At 40.3% G+C, this 25,163-nt stretch overlaps 2 protein-coding genes across 2 annotated transcripts in view; one reads left to right on the top strand and one right to left on the bottom strand.

The window, feature by feature from the left end:
- dnah1 (dynein, axonemal, heavy chain 1) overlaps positions 1 to 13,246 on the bottom strand; it is a 217,222-nt gene extending 203,976 nt beyond the window's left edge. Inside the window, exons 1-6 of the mRNA XM_055647806.1 lie at positions 12,190 to 13,246; positions 7,627 to 7,826; positions 5,258 to 5,330; positions 4,363 to 4,537; positions 2,272 to 2,428; positions 1,597 to 1,729 (exon numbers count right to left, since the gene is read on the bottom strand). Coding sequence (XP_055503781.1) covers positions 1,597 to 1,729; positions 2,272 to 2,428; positions 4,363 to 4,537; positions 5,258 to 5,330; positions 7,627 to 7,806 — 718 coding nt within the window. The 5' untranslated portion in view covers positions 7,807 to 7,826; positions 12,190 to 13,246. The remainder of the gene's footprint in view (positions 1 to 1,596; positions 1,730 to 2,271; positions 2,429 to 4,362; positions 4,538 to 5,257; positions 5,331 to 7,626; positions 7,827 to 12,189) is intronic.
- Positions 13,247 to 15,794: 2,548 nt separating this feature from the next.
- Positions 15,795 to 25,163, top strand: part of LOC129704584 (MAP kinase-activated protein kinase 2-like) — a 45,644-nt gene continuing 36,275 nt past the window's right edge. Inside the window, exon 1 of the mRNA XM_055647804.1 lies at positions 15,795 to 17,303. Within this exon, the coding sequence (XP_055503779.1) occupies positions 17,085 to 17,303 (219 nt within the window). The 5' untranslated portion in view covers positions 15,795 to 17,084. The remainder of the gene's footprint in view (positions 17,304 to 25,163) is intronic.

The following is a 25,163-nucleotide window of genomic DNA, read 5'->3' as shown; positions in this document are numbered from 1 at the left end:
GTCTTTCCAGATGCACTTATCCCTCAAAGTTCCCTCCAGTAATTTTCCTACCAGAGATGTCAGGCTTCCTTCTTTTTACTGACCAGAGGCTTGATTTCTCTCATGGAACACTAATCTCTCCCTTGTTACCCTTTTTCCCTTAATATACATCAAATCTCTTTGAATTCTCCTTAATCTTATTTGCCAAAGCTTCCTTATGCTCCCCTTTTGCCCTCCTGATTGTCTTCTTAAATATGCTCCTTAATCCCCTATACTCCTCCAGGGATACACTTGATTCCACCTGCCTATACCTGACCCATGCCTCCTTTTTACTGACCAGAGGCTCGATTTCTCTCGTCACCAGATTCCTTATCTGTCTTGCTCTTCACTCTAACAGGAACATGCATACCTTGCACTCACATTATCACTTTTAAGCACCTCACTTTCTGGACATTGTTTTCCCCACAAAATCAACTCCAATCAACCCCTGCAAGCTCCTGTCTAATATCATATAATGGGATAAATCTTCAGCAAAAAAAAAAGTGGTAGTGGAACTCTGCAGGTCAGGCAGCAGCTATGGAGGGAATGGATATTTTGTTTCTGGTTGGGACCCTTCTTCGGACTGATGGCGCAGTGGAGAGAAAGTTAGAAAAGAGAGGTGGAGGTGGAGCAAAACCCGACACATGCGAGGGAGATGTAGGTGAGGAGGTGTGATCGACAGACGGGTGACAAGGCTAGAGCTGAAAATTAGATAAATGGGTGTCTGATAAGGAAAGGAGGAGTGAAATGTAAATCTGAAGGGAAGGATATGGGTGGAAGACAGAAAGATAAAAGGGAAATGGACTCAGGGAAGGGTTCAGCATACAGAAGAGAGGGAAAGAGAACAGGGTGGTGGGAGTTTGTGGGAGCAATGTGTGTGTATGGAGTGGGTGGGGGTTGCGGGTATTACCTGAAAGTGAAGAATTCAAGTAGACTACCCAAGTGGAGTATGGGATGCTATTCTTACAATTTGTATGTGGCCTCACTCTAGTAATGGAGGAGGTCAATGACAGAAAGGTCGGAATGGGAATGGGAATGGAAGTTAAAACAGTTAGCAACATGGGAGTTCAAGCAGGCCTTGGAAGAAAGATCGCGTGTTCAGCGAAAAGTACGCGTAATCTACGTTTTGTGTTGCCAATGTAAAGGAAGCCTCATCGAGAACACCAAATGCAATTGAAGAGGTTGGAAGAGGATAGATCTTGAGTTTGTACTAGGGTATTAAATCAGTGGTAGCAAATCAGGAGTTCCTTTTTCATCTGTACAAATTATTCTTTGATTAACCAAAATGGAAATAAAATCCAAATTATCAATATGGCTCCTAGTTCACTTTCATCATTTTACACTTAATTACCCTATTGCCAATATTTGTACATTTAAATTATATTTAGAAATAAAAAGATTTTGACATGAGAGTTTTTAAACATTTAAAAAGACTGTTTTAGTCATCACTTTTAGTTGCTCCCAGAAACAGAATAACAGATGACATTTAAAATGATACAGACAAAAACAACATGCTAGAAAATGGAAAGAAATAATTAAATGCAAAAGACATCCAACATAATATTCTAATATACGTACCATGCCCCAACTTGTCATCTTTGGGTAGAAGCGCATTCCCTGGAATGGGTTTCCTATCATTAGATCCCTCCTCATAGCCAAGTTCTAACCACTCATTCGGTGTGCGACTTTCAAATTCTTCATCATCAAACACCTGTAGTGCATTAAGTGTAAACCGCAGCTGTTAATGTTTGTTCAATGAAAGACGATGATAATTGTATGAAGAAGGGACCTGTCTGAAGAAGTGTCCTGACCCAAAACATCACCTATCCATTTTTTTCAGAGATGCTGCCTGACCCGCCGAGTCAAGGTCAATTGTCAAGGGTAAAGAAACCAAACCCAATCCCAGCTCCTACACCTGAATGACAACCACCTTGAGAGCTGCACACTCTCCTCATGAACACATGCATTTCCATGGGGTGCCCATTTCTTCCGCAACCCAAAAAAGTTGATGGGTTAATTGACAATTGTAAATTCGTCGTTAGCATAAGTAAGTGGCAAAGATAATCAAAGGAGAATTGATGGGTATGTGTGGGAGAATAAACTGCATGGTTACTATAGTATAAGGAGAATGCTGCCTGACATGAGAGCAGTATCGAACAAAATATGGCACCATGGAGCTCAAATGGACCTAATGGCACAAACAACTTTCTTGTTTCACAGTAAATCTGCAAACTAGAAATGTATGTACAACACCTCTAATGGAAGATATACGGTGAATTGCGCTGGATTCTTTCCACTCTTGGCGCGATTCTTTTCTGGTCCAGAGTGACGTGGTATCAATTTATCCGAATTAATTCCTTCGTACTTAAGCAGCTGCTTTAGATTCTGACTCTGGTATTGTCGTCTTCGCCTGTTAAAAAACAAAAATGAAGAAATGTTTAAATGCTGTTACAAAACATGATCAGGATAGTGGGAAGGAAAAGGTGAAGAGGAAAAGTGACCACTGTATTTCACCATCACCACCATCCAGGAACGCAAACAGTATTTTCAGGTAAAGCAGCAATTCACTTGCACGTTTTGAATATCCTATGTTGTGAATTGCATATTACATGTTGTTAATCTGGTGTACTGAATTCAATGTTCACAATATGTCCTGACCTACATTAGAGAAACCCAATGCAGACTGGGTGACTGCTTCGCAACGCACCTACATTCAGGCCACAGGAGGGACCTGGGCTTTTGCATCTGTCTTTGTAACTGCATCCTTGCATTCTTCATTGGCAGACCTCAATTAGTGAGGATCAGTAACAACATCATCTCATTGATAACAAAACAGATACACATCAAGGCTATGTGCTTAGACCACTGCACTACTCTCTTTAAGCCCATGCCTATGTTGCTAAGCACAGGTCCAATGCCATCTATAAACCCGCTGATGACACCAAAGTTGTTGGCGAAAAACATGTAGTGATGTTCAGTTTACCGGAGAGAGATAGAATACCTAGTTAGAGGAGCTGGAACAACAACCATTCACTCAACATCAACAAAACAAAGTAACTAGTCTGAAGAAGGGTTTTGACCCGAAACGTTGCCTATTTCCGTCGCTCCATAGATGCTGCCTCACCCGCTGAGTTTCTCCAGCATTTTTGTCTACTTTCGATTTTCCAGCATCAGCAGTTCCTTCTTAAACAAGTAACTAATCGTTAACTTTAAAATAGGGAACTCAGAAGACCATGTGCCAATTTTCAATGAGCATTAACATATCTTACAACCTGTCCTGGGCCCAGCACATTGAAGTAATCACAAAGAAGGCGTGTCTGTGTCTCTACTTTCTTAGAGTTTTTAAGTGATTTGGTATGTCAATGAATACTGTGACTTCTACAAATGTACTGCAGAAAATATCCTGACTGGTTACATCATGGCCTGATTTAGCAATTCCAATGCACAAGAATGCAAGAGGCTGCAGAGAATGGTGGGTTCACCCTAGTCCATCACGGGCACAGCCCTTGCATCATCGAAAGCATCTACATGAGGCATTGCCTCAACATCCAGATCATGCCCTCTTCCCGTTGGTATAATTGGGAAGGAGATACAGAAACCTGAAGTCCAACAACACAACGTTCAGGAACAGCTACTTTCTCAGAACCATTTGCTACTTGAACTGACCTGCACAACCCCAATCCTACCTCAGCAACACCATGGACCTTCTCTTGCACTACCATGGACTTGTTTTCCAATTGTGTATTTTTGCACTGATGTCTGTGCAGTCTTTGTCTTTCGCTACCTTGTGGAATTTAAGTGGAATTTATGTATAATTAATGTATGATTTATGTTTTGTATGTTCTCTGAGTCTATGTGTATGTGATACTGCTGCAAGCGACTTTTTCATTGTAGCTCACCATACTAGTGCATATGACAATAAACCCAATTTGACGACTTTAATGCATTTCCTTCTCGTATCAAAATTGTCAATTTTGATCTGATTTTATGTGTTACTTAACTGCTACATTAAGTCATCTGATCTTGCCAATTGGAAACATTCCATTTATTCTACCCATCTCTCCTTACCTTTTCTGTGGTTACATACAGTATAATTAATTTGTTTTCTCTCTTTCCAAGGTCCAATGACAGTATCCAGAACTAAAATGTTAACTGTTTCTCTTTCCAACAAACGCTCCTTGACCTGTCGACAATTTCCAGCAGTTTGTTTTTATTTAAAAGCATATTTAGATTATCTAATGAAATTAAAAGCAAACCCACATTTCCAGCAAATGTAGAAATAGATCCTCAAGGTGATATCTAAAGTCATAACAAGAAAGACAACAGTAAAATGAATGATTTCACCTTTCAATTTCAAGTTTGCGAGGTCGTTGTCCAGGAGCCACTTGAAATGGAATTTGCACCTTTGGCTGAAAGGATCGCAGTGTGAAGTCTGTTCTTGTGTGAAGTTCTGTATCCGATCCATATATCTGTGATTCCAGATGTGTTCCAATGTTCTCAGGCCCATGGAAAGCAGAAACTGAAATTAAATCAACACTGTTATTGGCATAGATAATGAAGCAGCTAGTAATCCAATAAACAGGGATGAGCATGATCTCCACAAACAAAAGCTATTTGATCTATTTCTGCAATTAAAATAAACAGCATTGGGTGTTTGATGATTAACAATGCCAAAAATGCCTGTTTCTGTTCTGTGTTGTATGTCAAGGAATAATGAGGTTTTAAATATACCATGTTGTGAATGCATATTACTATTTGTTAATTGGCTCATTTTGAATTAGGTTGCCCAAAACCTTGGCTATCTCTTGGTAACCTTATTCCATTGACCATAGTTTGCTTTCCAGTTAAAATGAAATTCATGAATCATACAAGACAGAAGAGGTGCAACTCAGATAATGTTATTATCTTCATATTGCATGTGGTAGCATTTAATTTTACCCTCAATCTTGTTGCGAAGTGAGAGATGGTCGAAGAGGGTCGAAGTCCATCCACTGCGGCAAGAAACAGAAAAGAATCGAATGGTCCAGGTGCTACAGCTCACGATAATTAAAATAAGTTGGGAAACCACATAAGCAAAGAAAATTACTGAGGGCAATTTAATACTCAATCATCCATTACTATTCAATGCTTTTGAGGGGAAACTATTTTATGCTTTACTATAAAACAATGGGACAATGAACCGTTTTATATGTCTTTATCCTTGTTTCCATTGAGACCACCATCAACAACGGGGACTTACCTTCAGGAGTATAGTATTCTTGGCCTGACTGATTTAACAAGTGTCGTATTACATCGGGACCTTCCTGAACATTCTATAAATGAAAATCAATAGTTGAATGGTACTTTATGGTTACATGTACCAAGATACGTGAAATTTATTTTTTGCATACATAAAAACAACATGCTATTTAGACTTAAAAGTAAATTTAAAAACAATTATAAAGAACTATAATAAAAACTGAAGTTACTAAAAATGATTAGCATTTGTGAAATTAAGAGTTTAAGAAGCATGTTTTTTTCTGTCGAAAAACAAAGCCTGGTTTCTCCAGACAAATACATTGTAAGCTGTCATTTAAGACACAAGTTGTACTGCATTCATTTTCTCCAGTGCTATGTTGTGATATTACATAACTTACTCGTACTAAGAGGACAGGGAAACATCTGCTTTTGTGGCAATTGAATATTAACTGAAGCTGCAAGCACGGCATAATAATATGGCAGTGATTAACCCTGTGTTATAGTCCCTAACATTATGGTTACAGTTAATGTCACAATCTAATATACCACACTAATTTATGTATATTTAAAAAAAACTAGCACTGCATTAGACGTAAACATACTTGTAGATTGGTTATTGCATGTGAACCAATCATAGTAGAATAGCATCACTAACCCCACCTTGCTGTATACTTTATATTAACACCCACTTCCTACATTAAGTAGTCTTGGAAGCGGTAGTGATGAACTAACAACTAACAACCTGCTGTACCGCTATATTATGTGTTACAATTAAAGATGCCTTTAAACTTCAGACCAGTGTAACATCATTTACAATACGTAAATATATAAGGCACTTACAAATCTAAATTTCCTGACTTTTGCAATGATACAGATAGACAAGTGTAACTAGTCCTGAGTACCCTATAGATAAAAGAAAATGTCATGTTCAGAGCCAGTAAAGTTTCCCCAAAGGATGTCTCTTGAATCATGTCAGATGGTGGATATAATTTGCAACAAATAATCATAATTGAATCTTACTGCCATCATGATGAACCATACCTAATAAACACAGCTCTCTGGCAGTTGGCAGTGATTTCACAACTCCCAACATCCTCCAGCCTTTGCTGCTTCAGCCCTTGGAGAAAGCAGAACAAGCCACACTGACGATAAGCCCTCAGGCAGCTGGAAATAGAGACCAGTCCTTTGACCACTCCAATGGCCTTCTGACAATTCCGCAAAGTTCATTCTTACTGTTTCTAAATGTCTCTGTAATCATAAGCAGGGAAGGTCCATTTTTTTCTTCCATCCTGCTCTGCCCTTGAATATGTTCATGGCCACTCATCCATCTTAATATCATATTCCTGCATTCTCCGATACTTGTTAATCTTTTTTTTTTTGTGTCTGGAAATCTATCTATCTCCTCTTTAGATTATTCAGCAAACTGGTTTCCCACCAGTTATGGTAGAGAAATCTTCAGGTTTACCACCCTCTGAGTGAAGAGACTGCTCATCTGAGTCCTAAATGTCATCCACTGCACCCCAAAACAGTGGCCATGTTTTTTGACACCACCAGTCAGAGTAAACATCCTCACCACTTCCATTAACTAGTTGTCAGAATTGACTGTGGTTCGTCAAGATGGCAACATGATTCAGCTGCTTAGAGTTATAAGGAGTGGCTGGAGAGAATGTCATGTAGGAAGCTGAGGGGTGACCTTATAGAAACGTATAAAATCATGAGGAGCAGAGTTAAAGTAAATAACCACAATCTTATCCCAGGGTAGGGGAGTCTAAAAGTAGATGGCATAGGTTTAGGGTGAGAGAAGAAAGATTTAAAAGAAACCCGAGGAGCAGCATTTTCACACAGAATCTAGTGAGTTTTGTTTAGATTACTTCAATTTCTTCCTGGGAGGGAATTTCATTCTATTGTTTCTTGGTCTATTGCTTCTAACAGAAACTAAAAGCTGAAACATAATACAATTATAATATCACCATATAATTTATCTTAACACTCAATACTTAACTCAAGAATACAGATCAATGACTGTGATCAATCCTTTGATTGTGCGTAAAATGAATGAACTGCCAGAGGAAGTGATAGAGATGGATATAATTACGACATTCAAATGACAATTCGACCGGCAGGTAGATAGGAAAGATTTAGAGGGATATGGGCCAGGCACAGGAGAGTGGGAGGCAACTTGGTCAGCATGGATGTTAGGATGAAGGGCCTTTTTTCATGCTGTACAGATCTATGACTATGATTACCCAACGGACAAAGTGTGTGGCAAATATTCTGACCATGATGTGTGTCACTGTTGAATAGGAATCAACATCAATAGAGGTGATTTTGTTACCATTAGGGTCAATCAGTGATATTCATGGCTCTTACCCCTAGAATACTTAATGCTCCAGAACCAAGGATGTCTGAATAGAAGCCTGTTGGTGTGATACTTGGATATTTTCTGCCCAACTGTTCATCATTCACCGTAGTCCTAGAGTCTAGTAAGTTTGATTTAGATGACTTCAATTTCTTCCTAGGGGGGAGTTTCAGTCTATTGCTTGCTTCCATTCTCCATCAGAACCTAAGAGCTGAAACAAAATACAATTACATTATTGCCATATAATTTATCTTAACGCACAATTCTTAACTGAAGAATGCAGAACAATGACAGGAGTCTAAATTTATGTTTTAACAAAATAATTAGAAAAACACATTTGCAAGTTGAAAATGTAAAATTTTATAATTAATGACTAAAGATAAAAAGAATAGTATGCATTTATTTTAAGGCAGAGGGCTAATGATGTGCCAGATACCATAACATAATGGAAGAGGAATGGAAGATTCCTATCACTATCAATAATGGAAGAGAAATCCATGATAGACTTAAAGGAAAAAAAAAGATAAATTGAAATGATATAAAAAATATATGTAGTGTGGGTAAAGGGCAAGGAACTGATGCTCAGCCAGATATCGTAGTGGCCTGTAGAATTCCATGACACTGTAATCAAAAGAATATATTTATTGGTACAAGACAGCTGAAATGGGTAAACTATAACAATGAATGGTTGTCCATAACATTTGTCTTCTTGTCTGTTTACATTTTAGGGTATTGGGAAAGATGAAACGATACAAGTGTCTTAAGAAGTGTCTATGGACCATACTTAAGAAGTATGGTCCATAGTGTACGGTTCTTATATTTATGAAACTCTTGAATATACTAATTCTAAAACCACATATTTTCTTGGTGAACAAAAATGCTGGAGAAACTCAGCGGGTGAGGCAGCATCTATGGAGTGAAGGAAATAGGCAATGTTTTGGGCTGAAAACCTTTCCCCATGGGCGCGTGGGCTTTCTCTGGTTTCCTCCCACATTCCAAAGACGCACAGGTAAATTGTCCCCAGTGTGTAGGACAGTGCTAGGGAATGGGGTGATCATTGGTCGACGCAGACTTGGTGGGTCGAAAGGCCTGTTTCCGCGCTGTATCTCTAAACTAAACTACAGTATTGAATTAGTAATCAGAGGCTTATATTTATGATCTGGAAATACAAGTTCACATCTAGGAAAAGCTGGTGACCTTGAAACTACCAGTCTATCATAAAAATCCATCTGGTCCATTGCAATCTTTCACTGAAGGAAATCTATCCTACTCTAAAGAAAATATACACCAGCCTAAACCTGTCTCTACTCATAACTATCACTTTCCACCTTTGGCTGCAACCTTATAAACCTCCTCTGCGCCCTCTCCAATGCTGCTACATCCTTCCTGCAGTGTTATATCCAGAATATAGTATTTTAGCTGTGGACCAACTAACCTCCTCAACAATTCTGCACCACTTATCTACTCTTGTATTGCGCAGCTTGGTCCATAAAGAAGATATCCCATTTCAATTCTTCACCATCTAACCTACTCCTGATACTTTCAGCGACACGCACATGCACTCCAAGATCTACCTGTTTGTTTATACTTCTTAGTATTGCATCAGTTATTGTTATTTTCTTGCCTTTCCCTCATGCATTACCAGATTTAATTTCACGCGACACTTTTGTACCCAGTCCATCGATAGCTTCCTACAGCCAAAATCATCAACCACAACCACAATGTGACATTGCCATACTTCTTAATTGTGGATCCTACATTTAACCCCCAGTTATTTATATATACCACAAAAAATAAGGGATCTAATCCTGAGTCTGCTGAATTCCACACAGACTTCAGTCGCTTACATTTTCATTGCCTTTTACTTTTTGCCACTGAGCCAATTTTTAATCCAACTTGTCACTGTTCCTTGGAGCCAGTGAGCTTTTAGTTTCATAACCAGGATTTTGTCATATACTTTGCTAGATCCATGCAGATTATGTAAAAAAAAATCTACCCTCATCAACCCACATTAGCTCCTCAAAAGTCTTTCTTTAAAAAAAATCCATGTTAATTGTCCTCGGTTGCTGCAGATGTTGATCCATTCTCTCTCTCTCTCTCTGAATTGTTCAGATTTTCTATTTGCTTCACTGGTGTGAACCTGGGACAGAACTTTTTCCCTCATTCTCAGGGGGTCTGACACAAGCTAGCCCAGCCCTCTGATTTCCTTGCAATCCACTCATAGTATGTATCTCACTGTATGGAATTTTCCTTTTTCCTGTTGAGTAACTGGCTCCTTAGTGATGGCAAAGGGAAAAGGGCACAGTCATGATGAGGGAAAGGTGCAGCGATCTAAGAAGATATGTTAATGATCAGAGGAAAAAATAAAACTGAATACGGTGAGGTATGATGTTAAAAGAGTTTTAAAAGTACTGGAGAAACCTAGCATGTCAGGCAGCATCTGTGGTAGGAAATGGATAGACTACATTTTGGGACCAGATTGCAAATTACTGACCCATGTTAAGAGATTCATTTTTATGTTCAAACTTTCAAATGTTGCAGCAGGGTATATCATGCAACAGAGATTTCTTCTGGGTGCTCTGGGTTCATCTCACAACCCAAAGATGTGTTATTTATAGTTTAATTTGCCTCTGCAAATAATTGCTCTTTGTGCATATGGAAATGGATGAGAAAGTGGGATAAGAGTTCAAGGGAGTTCAAGAGACATTTATTGTCACATGCACCAATTGGTACAGTGAGAACTAATGTAAATTAGAGACCGGTGGTCAGCTTCAGTGGGCCGAAAAGCCTGTTTCCATGCTGTATCTCTAAACTATAAACTAAAAAATAATTTAACCCCTCCATCTGCTCCCCTTTCATCAAGATCATAGTTGCTCCATTACCATCTTCCCACACCAGCCCCATATCCAAAAAATATATGTAAAATTAATGGGGATGATCAGCCATGATCACATTGAATGGTGGTGCTGGCTTGAAAGGCCGAATGGCCTACTCCTGCACCTATTGTCTATTGTCTAATTGAATCCTGTCCCAAACGCTACATCAAATCCAGACAGAAAATAAAGTGTTTTTCCTCACGTTGGACTTGAGTGATTACTGTAGGCAGCCAAAGATGTCAGAAAGGGAAAAAGATGAAGAATTGGACGCCTAGGGTGATCCTAACAGAATGCACATGGGTTTTCAATTAATCCAGGGATTGAATCTCAAATCCAGCACCAATTTAGCGCAGTGTTGTTTGAATCAGTGCTGTTGTCTCTATCAGTCTGGGCTCAATCTTGACTTCTGGGACTGTTTAGTTTAGTTTGGAGATACACACAGAATCAGGCTCTACGGCCCACCGAATCTGCTCCAACCAGCGATCCCCACACACTAGCACTATCCTGCACACACAAGGGACAATTTTATGATTTTACCAAGTCAATTAGCCTACAAACCTGTACGTTTTGGAGTGTGGTCGGAAACCGGAGCTCCCAGGGAAAACCCACACAGGTCATGGGAAGAACATACAAACTTCATACAGACAGCATCCATAATCAGGATCGAACCCGGGTCTCTGGCGCTGTAAGGCAGCAACTCTACCACTGTGCCGCCGCTCTGTCTTTGAGTTTGCAATTTCCCCCCGTAATCACATGGGTTTCTTCCTACATTCCAGAGCTATGCTGAGTGGTGAGTTAATTGGCTACGGTAGATCAACCCCAATACACGTGAGTGACAGGAGAATCGAGGCAAGTTAAAGAGCAGAGAATAGGTTATACGAAAATAAGTGGGGGAATGGGATGCTGGAATGCATTGAATCAACAGATCAATGGCTTACTAAGTCATGAGGAAATACAATAAGAAATTAGTTGTCTTATCTTGGACCTCAATGGCCAGAAATTGATGCAATATTCAAGAATATCCTTTCCGTGATATGATGAAACTTCAGTATAAGGATCTCTGAGAAATTATTCTGCTTGGGCATTTCTGATTGGGTCTTTTTTTTATTATTAAAAATGGATATTTAGAATGTACTCTCGCTCCAGTTTTTCCTCTCCAGCTAGGTCAACCCCCGTTAGCCATGTTTTATCTACGTTTGTTTAGTTTCTTAAATAGGGATTCTTTCTTCGGCAGAGTTGTCTAAAACTAGACATCATAGGTTTAGGGTAAGTGAAAGGAGGTTCAGAGATCTGAGGAAGATTTTTTTTCACCTGGAATCTGGAACTCATTGCCTGAGAGAGTGGTGGAGCCAGAAACTATCGCAAACAGTGAATAAGTGTCCAGATGAGCACTCAAACACCAAGATATGGAAGGCAGTGGAGCAACTGCTGGTAAAAGGGGATTATTACAGATTACAGCCCCCAGATAATTATCACAGCCCCCAGAGAGCTGTTTTAAAAAAAAAGATAAACATGGAAGTAGGCCATTTGCCCCCACCGAGTCCACGCCGACCATCGATCACCCGTTCACGCTAGTTCTTGGTCTCTGGCGCTGTGGTCCATGTTTCAGCGATAACTGTGTTTTTTTATCGTTGAGTGGGAGAGGGAGAGGGAGAGAGCGAGAGAAATAAACCCAATACATCGTAGAGTCGCACTTACGCTGGGTTAATGGCAACTGTCGCTCCGTCGGAGATGCCGAGCGTCTGCACCAGGCCCGCGTCTCCTGGCAACCGGACGCCACGCGCCGTTACCAGGAAGCAAACACCAATCTCTCTTGTAGGGTTCGCAGTACAAAGTACATTAAAGAGAAACCATAACTGTGCCTTCTGAACAAATTCCTATTAAAGAAATCATTGCAGTTCAATATTCAGGAATAATTCTAAAATTTAAGTGGTTTTAGCGATGTTATTGTATCGTATTTCTGGATGAAGCGATGCTCCTCCACCAGCATTACTGTGAAATGTGCCGTCAGAAGAGGCGGGTGATTGGGAGATCGCGCCTTCGTGGGGAGGGTTCAATTGTGTCAATTGTGGGGTTTGCTCCGCATTATATAATCTTGCAGTTCCGTTTATTTAAATGCTCTTGAAAAAAAGAACCAATAGAGATGATTAAACATTTGCAAAGGCTTGCTTCGAGACTCCAATGGGATGTGGTGGGGAATTTTCTTGGACAGTGAATCATTGTGGTATGACATTTTCCTGGATATTTGGTATATCATCTTTGAACAAACATTTAATACCAGTGTTTCCTTACCAAATTAACTGCATAAGTGCATGATAGGTTGTCCTGTAATTATTATTTTTTGGATATTTAATGAATTACATAATTATGAAAAGCAAATATTACCTTCTCCTTGTTCTCTGCAGTTTTATATTTGAGAACCACTACCGAGCCAAGGCTTGTTCCTGCTGATTACAAACTGCCTAATTATTAAAATGTGGACCTATCTTAATGATCCAGGCCAAAATGTCACATATCCATGTTCTCCAGAGATGCTGCCTGACCCACTGAGTTACTCCAGCACAAGAATTCAGGTCATGCCCAAATACAAACTAGGCAAATACCAAATGGTTTATTGTGCTGTGTGCCAGTTTCCTGACATAATAGTCAAGAGAGAGGAAGGGTGAGCAGGGAAATCATTCTCTGTTCAGCTCCTCAGTCTCCATGGTGGAACTTCCCCCAAAGATTGACTAAGATGTAGTATTTGGTGGACCACATCCAAATGTGAGCATTTACACAAGGCGTGAAAATATTGGAGACTGGGTTTGTTGGAATGCACACTGTCATCCAAAACCACTTGGCACATGAAGGATGACCGTTAAATTTAACAAAGTTATTTTCAGCTGTCCTAAATGCTGTTTATTCAGAATTAACAGCAGTAAGCCTCCATGACAGGAAACCAAACTGTAAAGTGTAACTGTGATCTCAAAAATCAGCCTGGAAAAAGGTGCACTATCAGAGCAGACTGTCTGCCTTACAAGAGGATTCTTGTCAAAAACATTCAAACATGGTGTTATTTAAGCATTTAAAAAAAAACTTTTGTCATTTTTACTCAGTTTTTTATTTCATAGAATCTACCTGGTGAGAATTACATGGCACACCTTATTGCCTACTTCGTATTTAGGCACCACCTGGACTCCTGTGCTTTTAAGTAAAAAGCCTCTTCAAAGCACATTGCTTTAGTCCTTTCTCTATTATCACCCAGTTGCCTACTTATTTTGACAAAAACAAACTGCTGGTGAAACTCAGCAAGTCAGGCAGCATTTGCAGAGAGAAATGGGCAAATGACATGGTGGGTTGGAACCCTTCTTCAGACTGTTGGAATAGAGAGGATATAACTAGTTATTTAAGTGTGTAATGTCAATGAACATGGTGCAATAATTAGTAATGAATTGATATTATTCATAAACATTTCCCTTGATCTTAATGATAGTAGAACACCTTATGTTCAGGAGGAGGATTAGGGATTTTGCCAACGGATGATCCTCAGTTGCTAATTAGCAACTGCATTACCCCAAGATATGTTGATTACTTCATTCACAGAGTGCACTTTATTTGGCTAAGGCAATTCCATCTGTTACATATGTCTTTTATTTAGCCCTCGATTAACTAAAATGGATTGTCTGACCATGCAACTCACTGCTGTTTGTCTGAACTAAAGTATAATCACAAAGCATAGTCAACAAAATAATTTTCAAATGTAATTACGTTGAAAAGATTATTGGTTGCTCTTTTCAATGTAATTACATTGGAAAATTATTTTGTTGACTATGCTTTGTGATTATACTTAAAGTTATAAAAGGCATTAACCTGACATCTCTGCTCATTTGTTGGTTTTATTGATATGAATGTGATTAAACATCAAACTAATTCTTGCAAAAATATCACATATTTAAAGACAATTACATTCAATGCAAATGTAAGTGATCCTTGGTACTAATTCAAAGAAAATATAAACTTAGAAGACATCTCACCCACAAAACTGGCTATGCTTACTGGATGAATTAATCACAAACGGCAGATTTCATTCATTGCATTCATTTATATGTCTTTGGGAGGACTCAAAACCAAGTTGTTTTTTTAAATGCAAGAACACTAATAAACATTGTTTAGGGGCTTTAATTTTAAATTAATTTACTAAGGACCCGGATTCCTGAGGCTCAACAAAAGTCATTTTCAGTCATTGAAAATCAAGTTACTCCCAACTTGATACTCACCTTTTGGCACTGATTTAAAATGCTTATTGTTTACAAATAAACCCATTTTCAGTCCTATCAATCAAATGTAAAGAGAGTCTAATCATTAAGTATACCAAGAGATATTCTAAAACAAAATAATTTTTAAAATTACATCAGATATCATTGATGACGTGCGTTGATTCATGGGAAACATGGTTTGTCAGAAATTCAAGGCAAACACCCTTCTCAAAGCAACTATATTTTTTAGGAAATAATTTGTGTCCCTATTCTCCTATTGTGACCAAGGTGGAAACTCTGGCCTGCTTTATTAAGACTTTCCATTTCTGGAAGGTTCTTTGCACATCCTGTTACCAAATAGACCAGTAGTAATGCAGATTCTCTGTGTGCACGAGTATAGTTAAGTAGGTCACACTATTAAGAGAGTCGTCATTGTCAGAATCAGTCAGCAAATGAAACATTGTGGGGATCAATCACTCCTCGCTCACCGAGTGACCACTGCATGTGTAATTCAGGCATTCAGCCACAAAGGGGTGACTGTTTCCTCACAAGAGATCAGCCAAATACACTGTGAAAGTGTGATCACTATTAATGAGCTAGATCTGCACTGACAGTGTCACTATTGGAGTGGTCAATCAGATACTGACGGCATGATATCTTAACTGGTGAGCCAGTCACACAATGACAGAGTCACTATTGGAGGAGGCAGTGAGATAGATATAGATAGATACAGATATGCCATTTATTGTCACTATACATGTACAGTGAAACGGAAAGCTGCTCGTACTCAGTGCGTACATACAATTTAGCACAAAAAACAAGAAACAGAAAAAACAAAAAACAGAAGGGAGATGGGGGTTGGAATAGGTGCACAATTTCTGCGGCGCTACATACATATATACATATATACAGATGGAAGTCCGTTGTTGGGCGGTGTATCAGTCAGTGTGAATTTGAATTTATAGTAGGGATAAATCGGAAAGCAACTATTCCTGAGTCTGTTGTCACTGGATTTGATGCAATTATAGCGCCTTCCAGAGGGCAGCAGGTCGAACAGTCCAAACGCAGGATGGGAGATGTCTTTGATGATCTTCTTTGCCCTGCTAAGGCAGCGGGAGGTGTAGATGTCCATCAGGGAGGGGAGAGGGCAGCCAATGATCCTCTGCGCTGTCCTGGTTACCCTCTGAAGCCTCTCCCTGTCTGCCATGGTGCAGCTGCCATACCATGCTGTAATGCAGTATGTCAGCAGTGCAGATGCAGTGGCAGTGATCGCTGTAGTGATCAGTGAGATGTGCAGCAACATGGTGACTACTGTGGCAGTGAGAAAGTGCCTGACTGACTGACTGTGGGGAGTGAGTTAGACACACAGTGACAAAATGTCACTGCAGCACGCGAGGGGAGGATGGGGTGAGGGGAGATCAGTCTGACAAGCAGTAACAAAGTATCTCCACTGGAGGGGGTCAGTTATACGTTGCAACAAAGCGTCTCTACCGCAGGGAGGTCAGTCAGACATCAGTGAATGACCATTATAGCGGACGGTCACAACGGTGAACGACCACTGCAAGGGTCAGTCAGCCAACAGTGACACACAATCATAGCGAACGATCACGCGACAGTGAATGATCTGTCATGTAGCATCTCTGGAGAAAATGGGTAGGTGAGGTTTCTGGGTCGAGAGCCTTCATCAGAAAGGTCTGATGAAGGGTCTCGCCCCCCTCCCCCTCCCGAAACGTCACCTATTCCTTTTCTCCAGTAATGCTGAGTTATTCCAGATTTTGTGTCTATCTTCGATGTAAACCAAGCTCTGCAGTTCCTTCTTACACAGACCCACACCACTGCAAGGGTCAGTCAGCGAGACACCAGGGAGTGACCACCCGGGGGTCAGTCACACACCAGTGAATGGATGGCTCTACCGGATCAAAACACACCCATTGAGCTCGACAACCACTGTGCTGTCCTCTTGCAAGTGACCTCACCCAACAGTAAGAAGTTTGACAGGAACTTCTTTCCTGTGTGTTGGTGACTGTGGTCAGCTCGGCTGGTGGCAAAGAGCTAGATTGGAAGAAAGAGTGTATTTTCCATCCGTGGTCGGTGATGAGGATTCCGGCTTCTCCTCTGTGAGCTGCTCCTGCAGAAGGTGTCCTCCTCGCCCAGATCTGACGTGTTCAGGAAATCAGCTGATCGCAGAGGCTGTGCTCAGATCGGCAGCACCTGCCGCCCAGTCCGGAGCCCAGAGCCCAGAGCCCAGAGCCCGGCTCTGTCCCAGCCCGTGGCTGCCCGGCGCACCGCCCCCTCCCTCATGCCCACCCGCCCCCGACTCGGTGCCGCATCAGATGTCCGGAACGCCCTGGGCCGGCCATGCTGCACAACGGGAACGACCCGGCCCCGCCGTCGCCCAACAAGTGGAGTAAGCCGTCGGGAGCCGGCGTTACGAGCCACCCGCAAGCCCGGCCCGAGATCAAGAAGAACGCCATCACCGACGATTACCGGGTGTCCACGAACGTCCTGGGACTGGGAGTCAACGGCAAAGTGTTGGAGTGTGTGCACAAGAAAACGGGAGAGAAGTGCGCCCTGAAGGTACCGGCCGCTGCGTGCGATGAGATTCTGTATCATCTCGGTGGAAAAGTTTTAAGGAACTTTGAAATGATAACGCGAAGAACAGAAACAAAAACCTTATTGATTTTCTAAATGCTGGGATTAAGGATAATCTGCTTTTGTTTTTTTAACGTTAACTGTGGATGGATCGATTTTTCCTCGGGGACAAGTTTCTGTCATTTGCTGGCGAGTGTTCATGTCTCTGAAGCGTCAGGTCAGGGAAGCTCAGGGATGTTTGCCTTAAACCGAGTCCCCTTCTACATTCTCAGATGGACGGTAGGTCTCGGGGCATCGCTTGCAAAACAGGTTAGGTATCCTCGATGTATTTATCTCCACTAAAACATTGAAAGACAGATTACCTATTTGCTATTTTGCTGGCTGGCCGCGTGCCTTTATTATAATGGTGAAAGTACTTGCAGATTTGTTTTAGGAAGTCCAGAGTTGTGAAATGGCAGTATTTAGATGTTTTGATGCTCTGTGGTCTGGTTTCCCTTCTGTCTTTGTGAGAAGCAGTGGTGATGAAATGAAGTGACTGATTCCCGGATGAGTCTGGGCAACCAAGCCTTGCAATTCCCCATCCTTAAGTCTGCTCCTCTCTTCTTCAATTACAATGTCTCCTGGAGCTGATTCCTGTGTGGCCCCATGTGTATGGGTCTCAGTTGGCAGCTGCTGATTGTAGTGGAAACAACGTTTATTTTTATGCAGAGCCTTGTTTAGACTTCATCTACAATTCCCTAGTATATTTCTGGGTACCAGACTTTGAAAGGATTAACAGTGCTACAATGCTAACAGGAACTCTCAACAGTTAAAGTGAGGCATTTATATAAACCGAATGGATTACTCTAAGCGGAAGCTCAGAGGGGATAGAGCCTTCTCTGTTGCTGCTCCGGCGCTATGGAACACTCTGCCGTTGCACATCAGACAGGCAGAGTGTTCATCTTCAAAACCAGTATTAAAACGCATTTATATTCCTTGGCTTTTGACCCTGCTTGAGACTTTGCTCCTGTTTTAGTGCTTTTAATGTTTTTAATTGTTTTTACTTTCTCTTCTAGTGTTTTTATTGTCGTGTAGTAATTTTTTGTCCATGATTAGTCATGTACAGCACTTTGTGGCAACAGTGATTGTTTTTAAAGTGCTCTGTAACTAAAGTTATTATTATGATTATATTATTAATTAACCTATAAACCTGGACTAAGGAACTGCAGATGCTGGTTTACACCGAAGATAGACACAAAATTCTGGAGTAACTCAGGGGGGTAATTAGCATCACTGGATAGAAGGAATTGGTAATGTTTTAAGGTTGAAGGGTCTCAATTTCAGCGATGCTGTCTGTCCCACTGAGTTACTCTAACCTATAAACCTGTATATCTTTGGGATGGAATTTGATTGAGGTTTTGGAAAGATTTGATGGAGAACAGAGATGAGAGGGAAGTCATAGACTTAAAATAATTGAGAGAAAAGTTAGTAAACCCTTTATACTCTAGATGACAGTGTAGAATTCTCTCCCATTAAAAATATGAATTTCAGATTTTAAATGATTATTTATTAGTCAACAAAAATCTAATTGAAAGGGGAATAGTTTTGAGGGCTTAAATCGTTTAATGTTTTCCTTGCTTGGAAATATCTTTGTTTGGAACAGTGGCTCATTTTATTTTTTCTTTGATCTCTTCTCAAGACAGCAAAGCCTTAATGCCAAAACTTTGTGGAATGCCCTCGTATGCCAATTCTTCCAAATTTTGAGATAGTTTGGTGTAGAATAAGTGTCAGAATAAGTCGGAATAAGTTAAGCCAAATCTGTATTGTGACATTTTGGGGCCTGCAAATCAGCAGATTATTACACGGGTGGAGTTTATTCAAACTGAACCTGTTAGCAAACAGAAGAAATGTCCTGACTGTTTCTTTCACCCTATATTGAAGTCAGTTCTAAATCCACTGAAAGTATGCCCTGTTTGTTAATTCAACATAAGCTGGGGATCAGATCTTGAACTTGCAAGTACCTCAGGCAGTCACTGCATTGGCAAAGCCCGCTGAGTGTTATAACAGCTTGAGCTTGTTGTCTGCTTTGTGCAGTGTATTTAGAAGTGCGAGAGCTGTGGGAATTTGATTTGTAAATGCTCATTGTCATTTAAGGGAGGTAGTTTTAACTGGATATGCTTGAAGCTCGAAGAACGGGACCACAAATTCTAGACTTAGGTTGATTAGATTGTACTGAATTTCTCCCTCTGGCAGTATTGATTATTTAGAGATGAAAGGTGGACAGTATTTGTCTGACTGTGAACATGTTGGTCACTTGTTTTAAAATGTGTCCGTATTTAAACATTCTCCTCATTGCATTAATAATTGAGGTTAAAATCAGTATGATCATTACATTTACTGAAATTGTCATAAATGTGAAAGTTTAGACATTGCTTGTGGGAGCATTGAAAAACAAATGATGATAAAACTGTGCTTTCCTATAAGGCTGTGTTTGCAGAGAACATTTTGAGCAGGGTTAGGGTGAAATAGGAGGAGATGAAAATTCTGTTGCTAGTCTGCAAGTAATATGAGAAAATGAATTTAGAGTATCAAATATACTACACTATTAAGGTTATTGGCTTAAGCACTTCATTCAGTGGCATGTGGATCTGCAGTAGATCAGATTGTGATTGCTTTAAATGATGAATATCTGGAGTTGATAGTTTTAACTGGTTGCTAAGTTCCATAGCAACCATTTAATTCAGGTATCTAGATAGTGGGGAGACTATCTGTAATTGTAGGCCAGTGCTGGTCAGTTTTGCTGGTCAGTGAAGGAATCACTCACTGTGTCCTACTGCATTATTGGAGAAAAGAGCATTCACAACTGGGCTGATGACTTAATGTAAGAAAATCTACTGAGTAGTTTGGAAATCAAGGGCAGCATCTTCAGAGCGGGATACATTTAACCTTTCACATTTACAACCTTCCATCACGTCATTGACCTGAAATGTTAGCCCAACATTATTTCCTTCTCCATAAATGCTGCTTGGTATTCCTAGCACTTTATTACATTTATGATAGATTTGTAGTTATGTTACTTGCCTGATAATCTAAAGGGCTAAGTTAATGATCTAACACACAAGTTCAAGTGCTGCAGAGGCAACTGGGACATTAAAAACCAGTTAATTAAATAAATCTAGATTTTAAAACTTAGTATTAGTAATATTGGGCATGAAACCATGATCACAATGAATGGCGATGCTGGCTCGAAGGGCCGAATGGCCTCCTCCTGCACCTATTTTCTATGAAACCATCCGATTTGTGTAAAAACCTATATCGTGCACGAATGTCCTTTTACAGAATTAAATCTGCTGCCACTGTCCTCTTCAGCCAAGATTTAATGTAGACTACCCTAAGTGTTAATTGTTATTAATTGAAAAAAACTCCATAAGTTAAGTTGTATCAATATGTGACGCCAAAGTGTAGTATTCACAAACGCAAATACTCCGTATGTAATTGACAATGACAAAAAGGCATTGACTGCTGAGTTAACTCCACAGAATTCGTGACTAAAATTTTGAGAAATGTGCCAATAAGACGTCATGGGCCACGTCTGCAACTTCATTACCTTTAAGGCAGGGGACCATTGGTGGTTCACACAATCTGAGTGAGCACCAATCATGCCGACATGAGCTGACGACCAGTTGAAACTGACACAGATCTAAACAGCGGGAGCAGGGTGCTGAAGCTGTAAGTTAATTGATGGAAATGTAAAAACATACTTGTCATCCCCAACCATAGTGAAATGCAGCATTTTTATCATAAAATGTGAGACTATCGAATTCTCAACCACATTCAGCCAGAGGTGCTGAGTGAAAGATCCATCTTGGCTCCTTTCAGAAACCCCCACCATCACAGAAGCCAGTCTTCAGACAATTTGATTAATTCCATGTGTTGTTAAGAAACAGCTGAAAGTACTGAGAAACAACAAACGTAAAAAGCCCTGGCACTGTTCCACCTGTAGCATTGAAGTCTTGTGCTCCATGATTAGCTGCACCAACATTGGCGTTGTTCCAGTATAGGTGTGCTCCTGCCAACTGTTCAACAGTGGAAAGTCTAGAACTTAAGGACAAATCCAATGTGGTCAGTTTTTGTGTCTGAGGGGGTGAAGGAAAGGGTTATTGATTGTATATTCAAGCAATTATACATCAATAACGCCTTATAGATGTTGATTTTGGGATCTGTCAAGATTTCCCATGTCTACCTGTCATTGCAGCCCTGGTTTAAACATGGGCAAAGAGGTCAATTCTGTTAACTATTGTGAATGACACAATATCTAGGCTGATTGAAACCAACATGGCATCAACAAAGCAGAATAACATTGAAATCCATGGAAATCCGAGGGAAAAGCCTTCTCTGTTAAAAATTATAACCAGAACCATCTTGCTCATTGTAGGAGCTTACCTAGCACCTGGGATATCACTGCAAAAGTTCCTCTTCAGCTACTTCACCGAGCTTCCTTCCATCGCAAGGCTGGAAAAGGAGATGTTTATTGATGATTAGAGAATATTCTGTTCCATTCACAACTCCATAGATATTGAAACACTCTGTGCTCACCTGCCCAAGATCTGGCAAACAGTCACAATTGGGGACAAATTGCAACTAATAATTGTCTCACACAAGGCAGAGCAGCACAAAAGAAAGTCTAATCACCATTTCATAACATTCAACAGCATCACTGTAGCATTTTTATTGTGAGCATCATGGTGTTCACCATTAACCAGGAGCATAATTGGACCAACCATATAAATGAGCAGATTAGAGACTGGATATTCATTCCACATGAACAAGTGGAGAACAGAAAGCTTCCCAATCAAATATGGAGTTGAGAAAGGTTTTCCACAACCTCTGTCTTGAGTTGCATTGATCCTTTTCCTGAATCCAGCAGGAGGGGCACAAGCATAAAAGGGCTGATGGCACTTGGACAGTGGGGATGAACTCACATCAAAGTCTCCTTGGACAATGCTGTCATCTTCTCCTTGGGCTCACTATTGGTCCACAGATTGATTAGCATCTGCGACCATGTAAACTCGCCTCGGGCAATTACACCTAGATTTGTTTAGTTTTTAGTTTAGTTTAGAGATACAGTGCAGAAACAGGCCCTTCGACCGACCAAGCTCGTGCCGACCAGTGATCCCCGCACATTAAGACTACCCTACACACATTAGGGACAATTTTTTAAACTTTTATACCAAGCCAATTAATGTACAAACCTTTACATCTTTGGAATTTATGCAACCAATCTGACTGACCCTCTTCCCCTCACCACCGGGCATGGTTATCTGAAGGTGTTGGGAATCTGGTTCAGAGAAGCTGAGGCACACACCAAAAACTGGATCGAACAAAGCCAAGTTGGGATTGTGGGAGCAACGTTCTATCTCAATGGAGCGGATAAACAGAGATGTCCTCAGTGTTGTAAAATGTGGTGCAGAATGCAGTCGTCATCCGACATTTCATCTGCCCATCCGAATGGATCTTGTCCAGAGGGACATAATGCATGGGTCTCCAGAGAGAGGGGGAAAGCTGATCTCAGAATTACCCTTGCCTTGATGTCCATTCTGTATGCCTGCGTCAAAATGTGCATCGACCCAAGATATATTAACGTCAAGATTCACATGTGCTGCCTATCATCTGTGTTGCAAGCGACAGGCCTGGCCTCATTGTCAAGGAATGCTCCATTAAATTGGACCATGCCCCGATACCAGTCCCTCATTGAAAGGTATCTGTGAAAGAAAGTCTTTGACCACAGCAATGGTCTGCATGGAATGTCTTTGAGCTCCCTGTGGGAGACGGAGACAATGGATCCTCTGGCATGATTCCCTGAGCAGACTGTCAAAGTCAATAGAAAGAATGCTTCATCACCAGCACTCTCATACAAGCAGCAAAACCTGGTTAATGATGAGTGGAGTTGCTCCAGTCAGATCCTTATTGCTTAGCAAGGTCTTAATACCACTGCATGCTGCTCTTCAGTTGGCCTCAAAATGGATGATGCTGTCATTGGACCGCTTTGTGGACCACGTGTTTGCCTAGAAGATCTGGAAAAAGTACAGCATTCCTTGCCATCCATACACAGCAGCAGTACAAGATGGCAGCTTTGGGGGATAATGACTACGCTGTTCCCAGAAACATAGTGAGGCAAATATCGCCGGGTTCTGGAAGATCAACTCAGAGAAAGATGCACTTTGGTCTGCCCGAAATGTGTCCAGGCATGTGAAGTGACCCAGAAAAGAAAACATTTCTTCCAAAAACTTTGCAATAAAATTGTGAAATTAAAACATGCATATCAAGCACACACTCATACCTGATAAACTATCCCCACATCCAGTACAAAAAGAATATCAAAAGTGTGCAGGGATAAGTGAACAATTGTTGCATTTTCCTCCACCGCAGCCAAGCCATATTTTCTTGCATTGTTACTTGTAGAGTTTCATTAAAAGTACATGTGATAATATCATTTTTTTAAAGGAAAAAGGTGGATATTTTGTTTCCTGCTTCCAGGCTTCGAACACTTGTTCAGGCAGCTGGCTGGAGGCCTCTCCTATGCTGCTTTTAGCTGCACTGTCAATGTGCACAAGAATAGAATAGAATTCATTATCTTCCAGTCAATTGAATTTATTTTTAAACATCCCTCATCCCTCCTGCTCTCTCCTGGTGCTTTCCTGGTAGTCTGGTTCATATTCTCCATGAGAAGATCAGGAGTGAGAATCCATATTTTTTCATTCATGAACATAATTTTATTCTTTTTAAAGTTATTTTTCTTGCTTTAACTTTATCAAGACAATAGACAAGACAAGACAAAGCATAATTTCCATCAAATATAAATTGGATCACAATCAGGATGGACTGTTAACATCAATTAGACAATGTTTAAATATTGATTGCTTAAAAGTAGTTGAAGAAAGAGTTTTGACTTTATTGAGGTATCCTTTTTCCTCAAAAGAGCCACATTAAAAAATTGTAACTTGAACAAAAGATATAGTTTCAGGACTTTTTTCTTCTTCCTGTAATGTATTAAAAACGAATCTGGAGAAAATAACTGCTTATTTACCAGTATTTTGTCTGCATACTATATGTAATTGCTGCCAGCCAACAATTATATGCCTAGTACATAACTAAATTGACAAGGGCAAATAAAAAGATTTGTAGTTAATCTCAAATCCTGAGTGAACGCGAGTCTGAAAAATGTTGATTGTCAGAACAGGTGATTATTTTTATAAATGGGTGAACAGCTGGCTACAGTTGCATACGTGTGATGCTGCTGAAATGCTTTTAAGCTGAGAGTTATTTTACTGAGCGTTCAGCTCCAATAGCTCTGTTCATTTTCTCTTAAATATTACCCACCTCTCTTTCGATAACAGACTATGCATTATTTTTTACCAATATCTAATTGTGCACTTTTCAGTAAAATCCTAGATGTTGTCATGGCCGGTGCAGCAGAATGTATTCTTATAATTTGGCATTGGTTGTAAACCAGGTTTTTTTTTGTTTGGTCAGTGCTTTTATCATTGCATTAAACCAGAAATGTCATCAGTGGATTCTTTTTATTTTATTATCTCGTATCATTATAATTAAATGGTCTTTCATTTTCCTAATAAATTCTGGGACTGCTTCATTCGGCAAATCGTTCAGCTGAGATTTCTATTCCCTTATCTATGCTGTACTATAGCTGGCTGTGGGAATGGTTCAGAATTGTTCAACCTATTTTCTCTCCAGGGGGTCCATCTCCTACTCTGCAGTGCAGTGAAACATCCTCCATCCTGCTATCTAACAACATGCATTTTAATTTATCTTGGCAACGCTAAAAGTCCTGGCTTTGGAGATGTACTC

This window comes from Leucoraja erinacea, chromosome 16 (genome assembly GCF_028641065.1).
Source record: "Leucoraja erinacea ecotype New England chromosome 16, Leri_hhj_1, whole genome shotgun sequence".
Lineage (NCBI taxonomy): Eukaryota > Metazoa > Chordata > Chondrichthyes > Rajiformes > Rajidae > Leucoraja > Leucoraja erinaceus.
The sequence above is the reverse complement of the archived record's forward strand: the minus strand, read 5'-3'. Positions and strand labels throughout refer to the sequence as shown.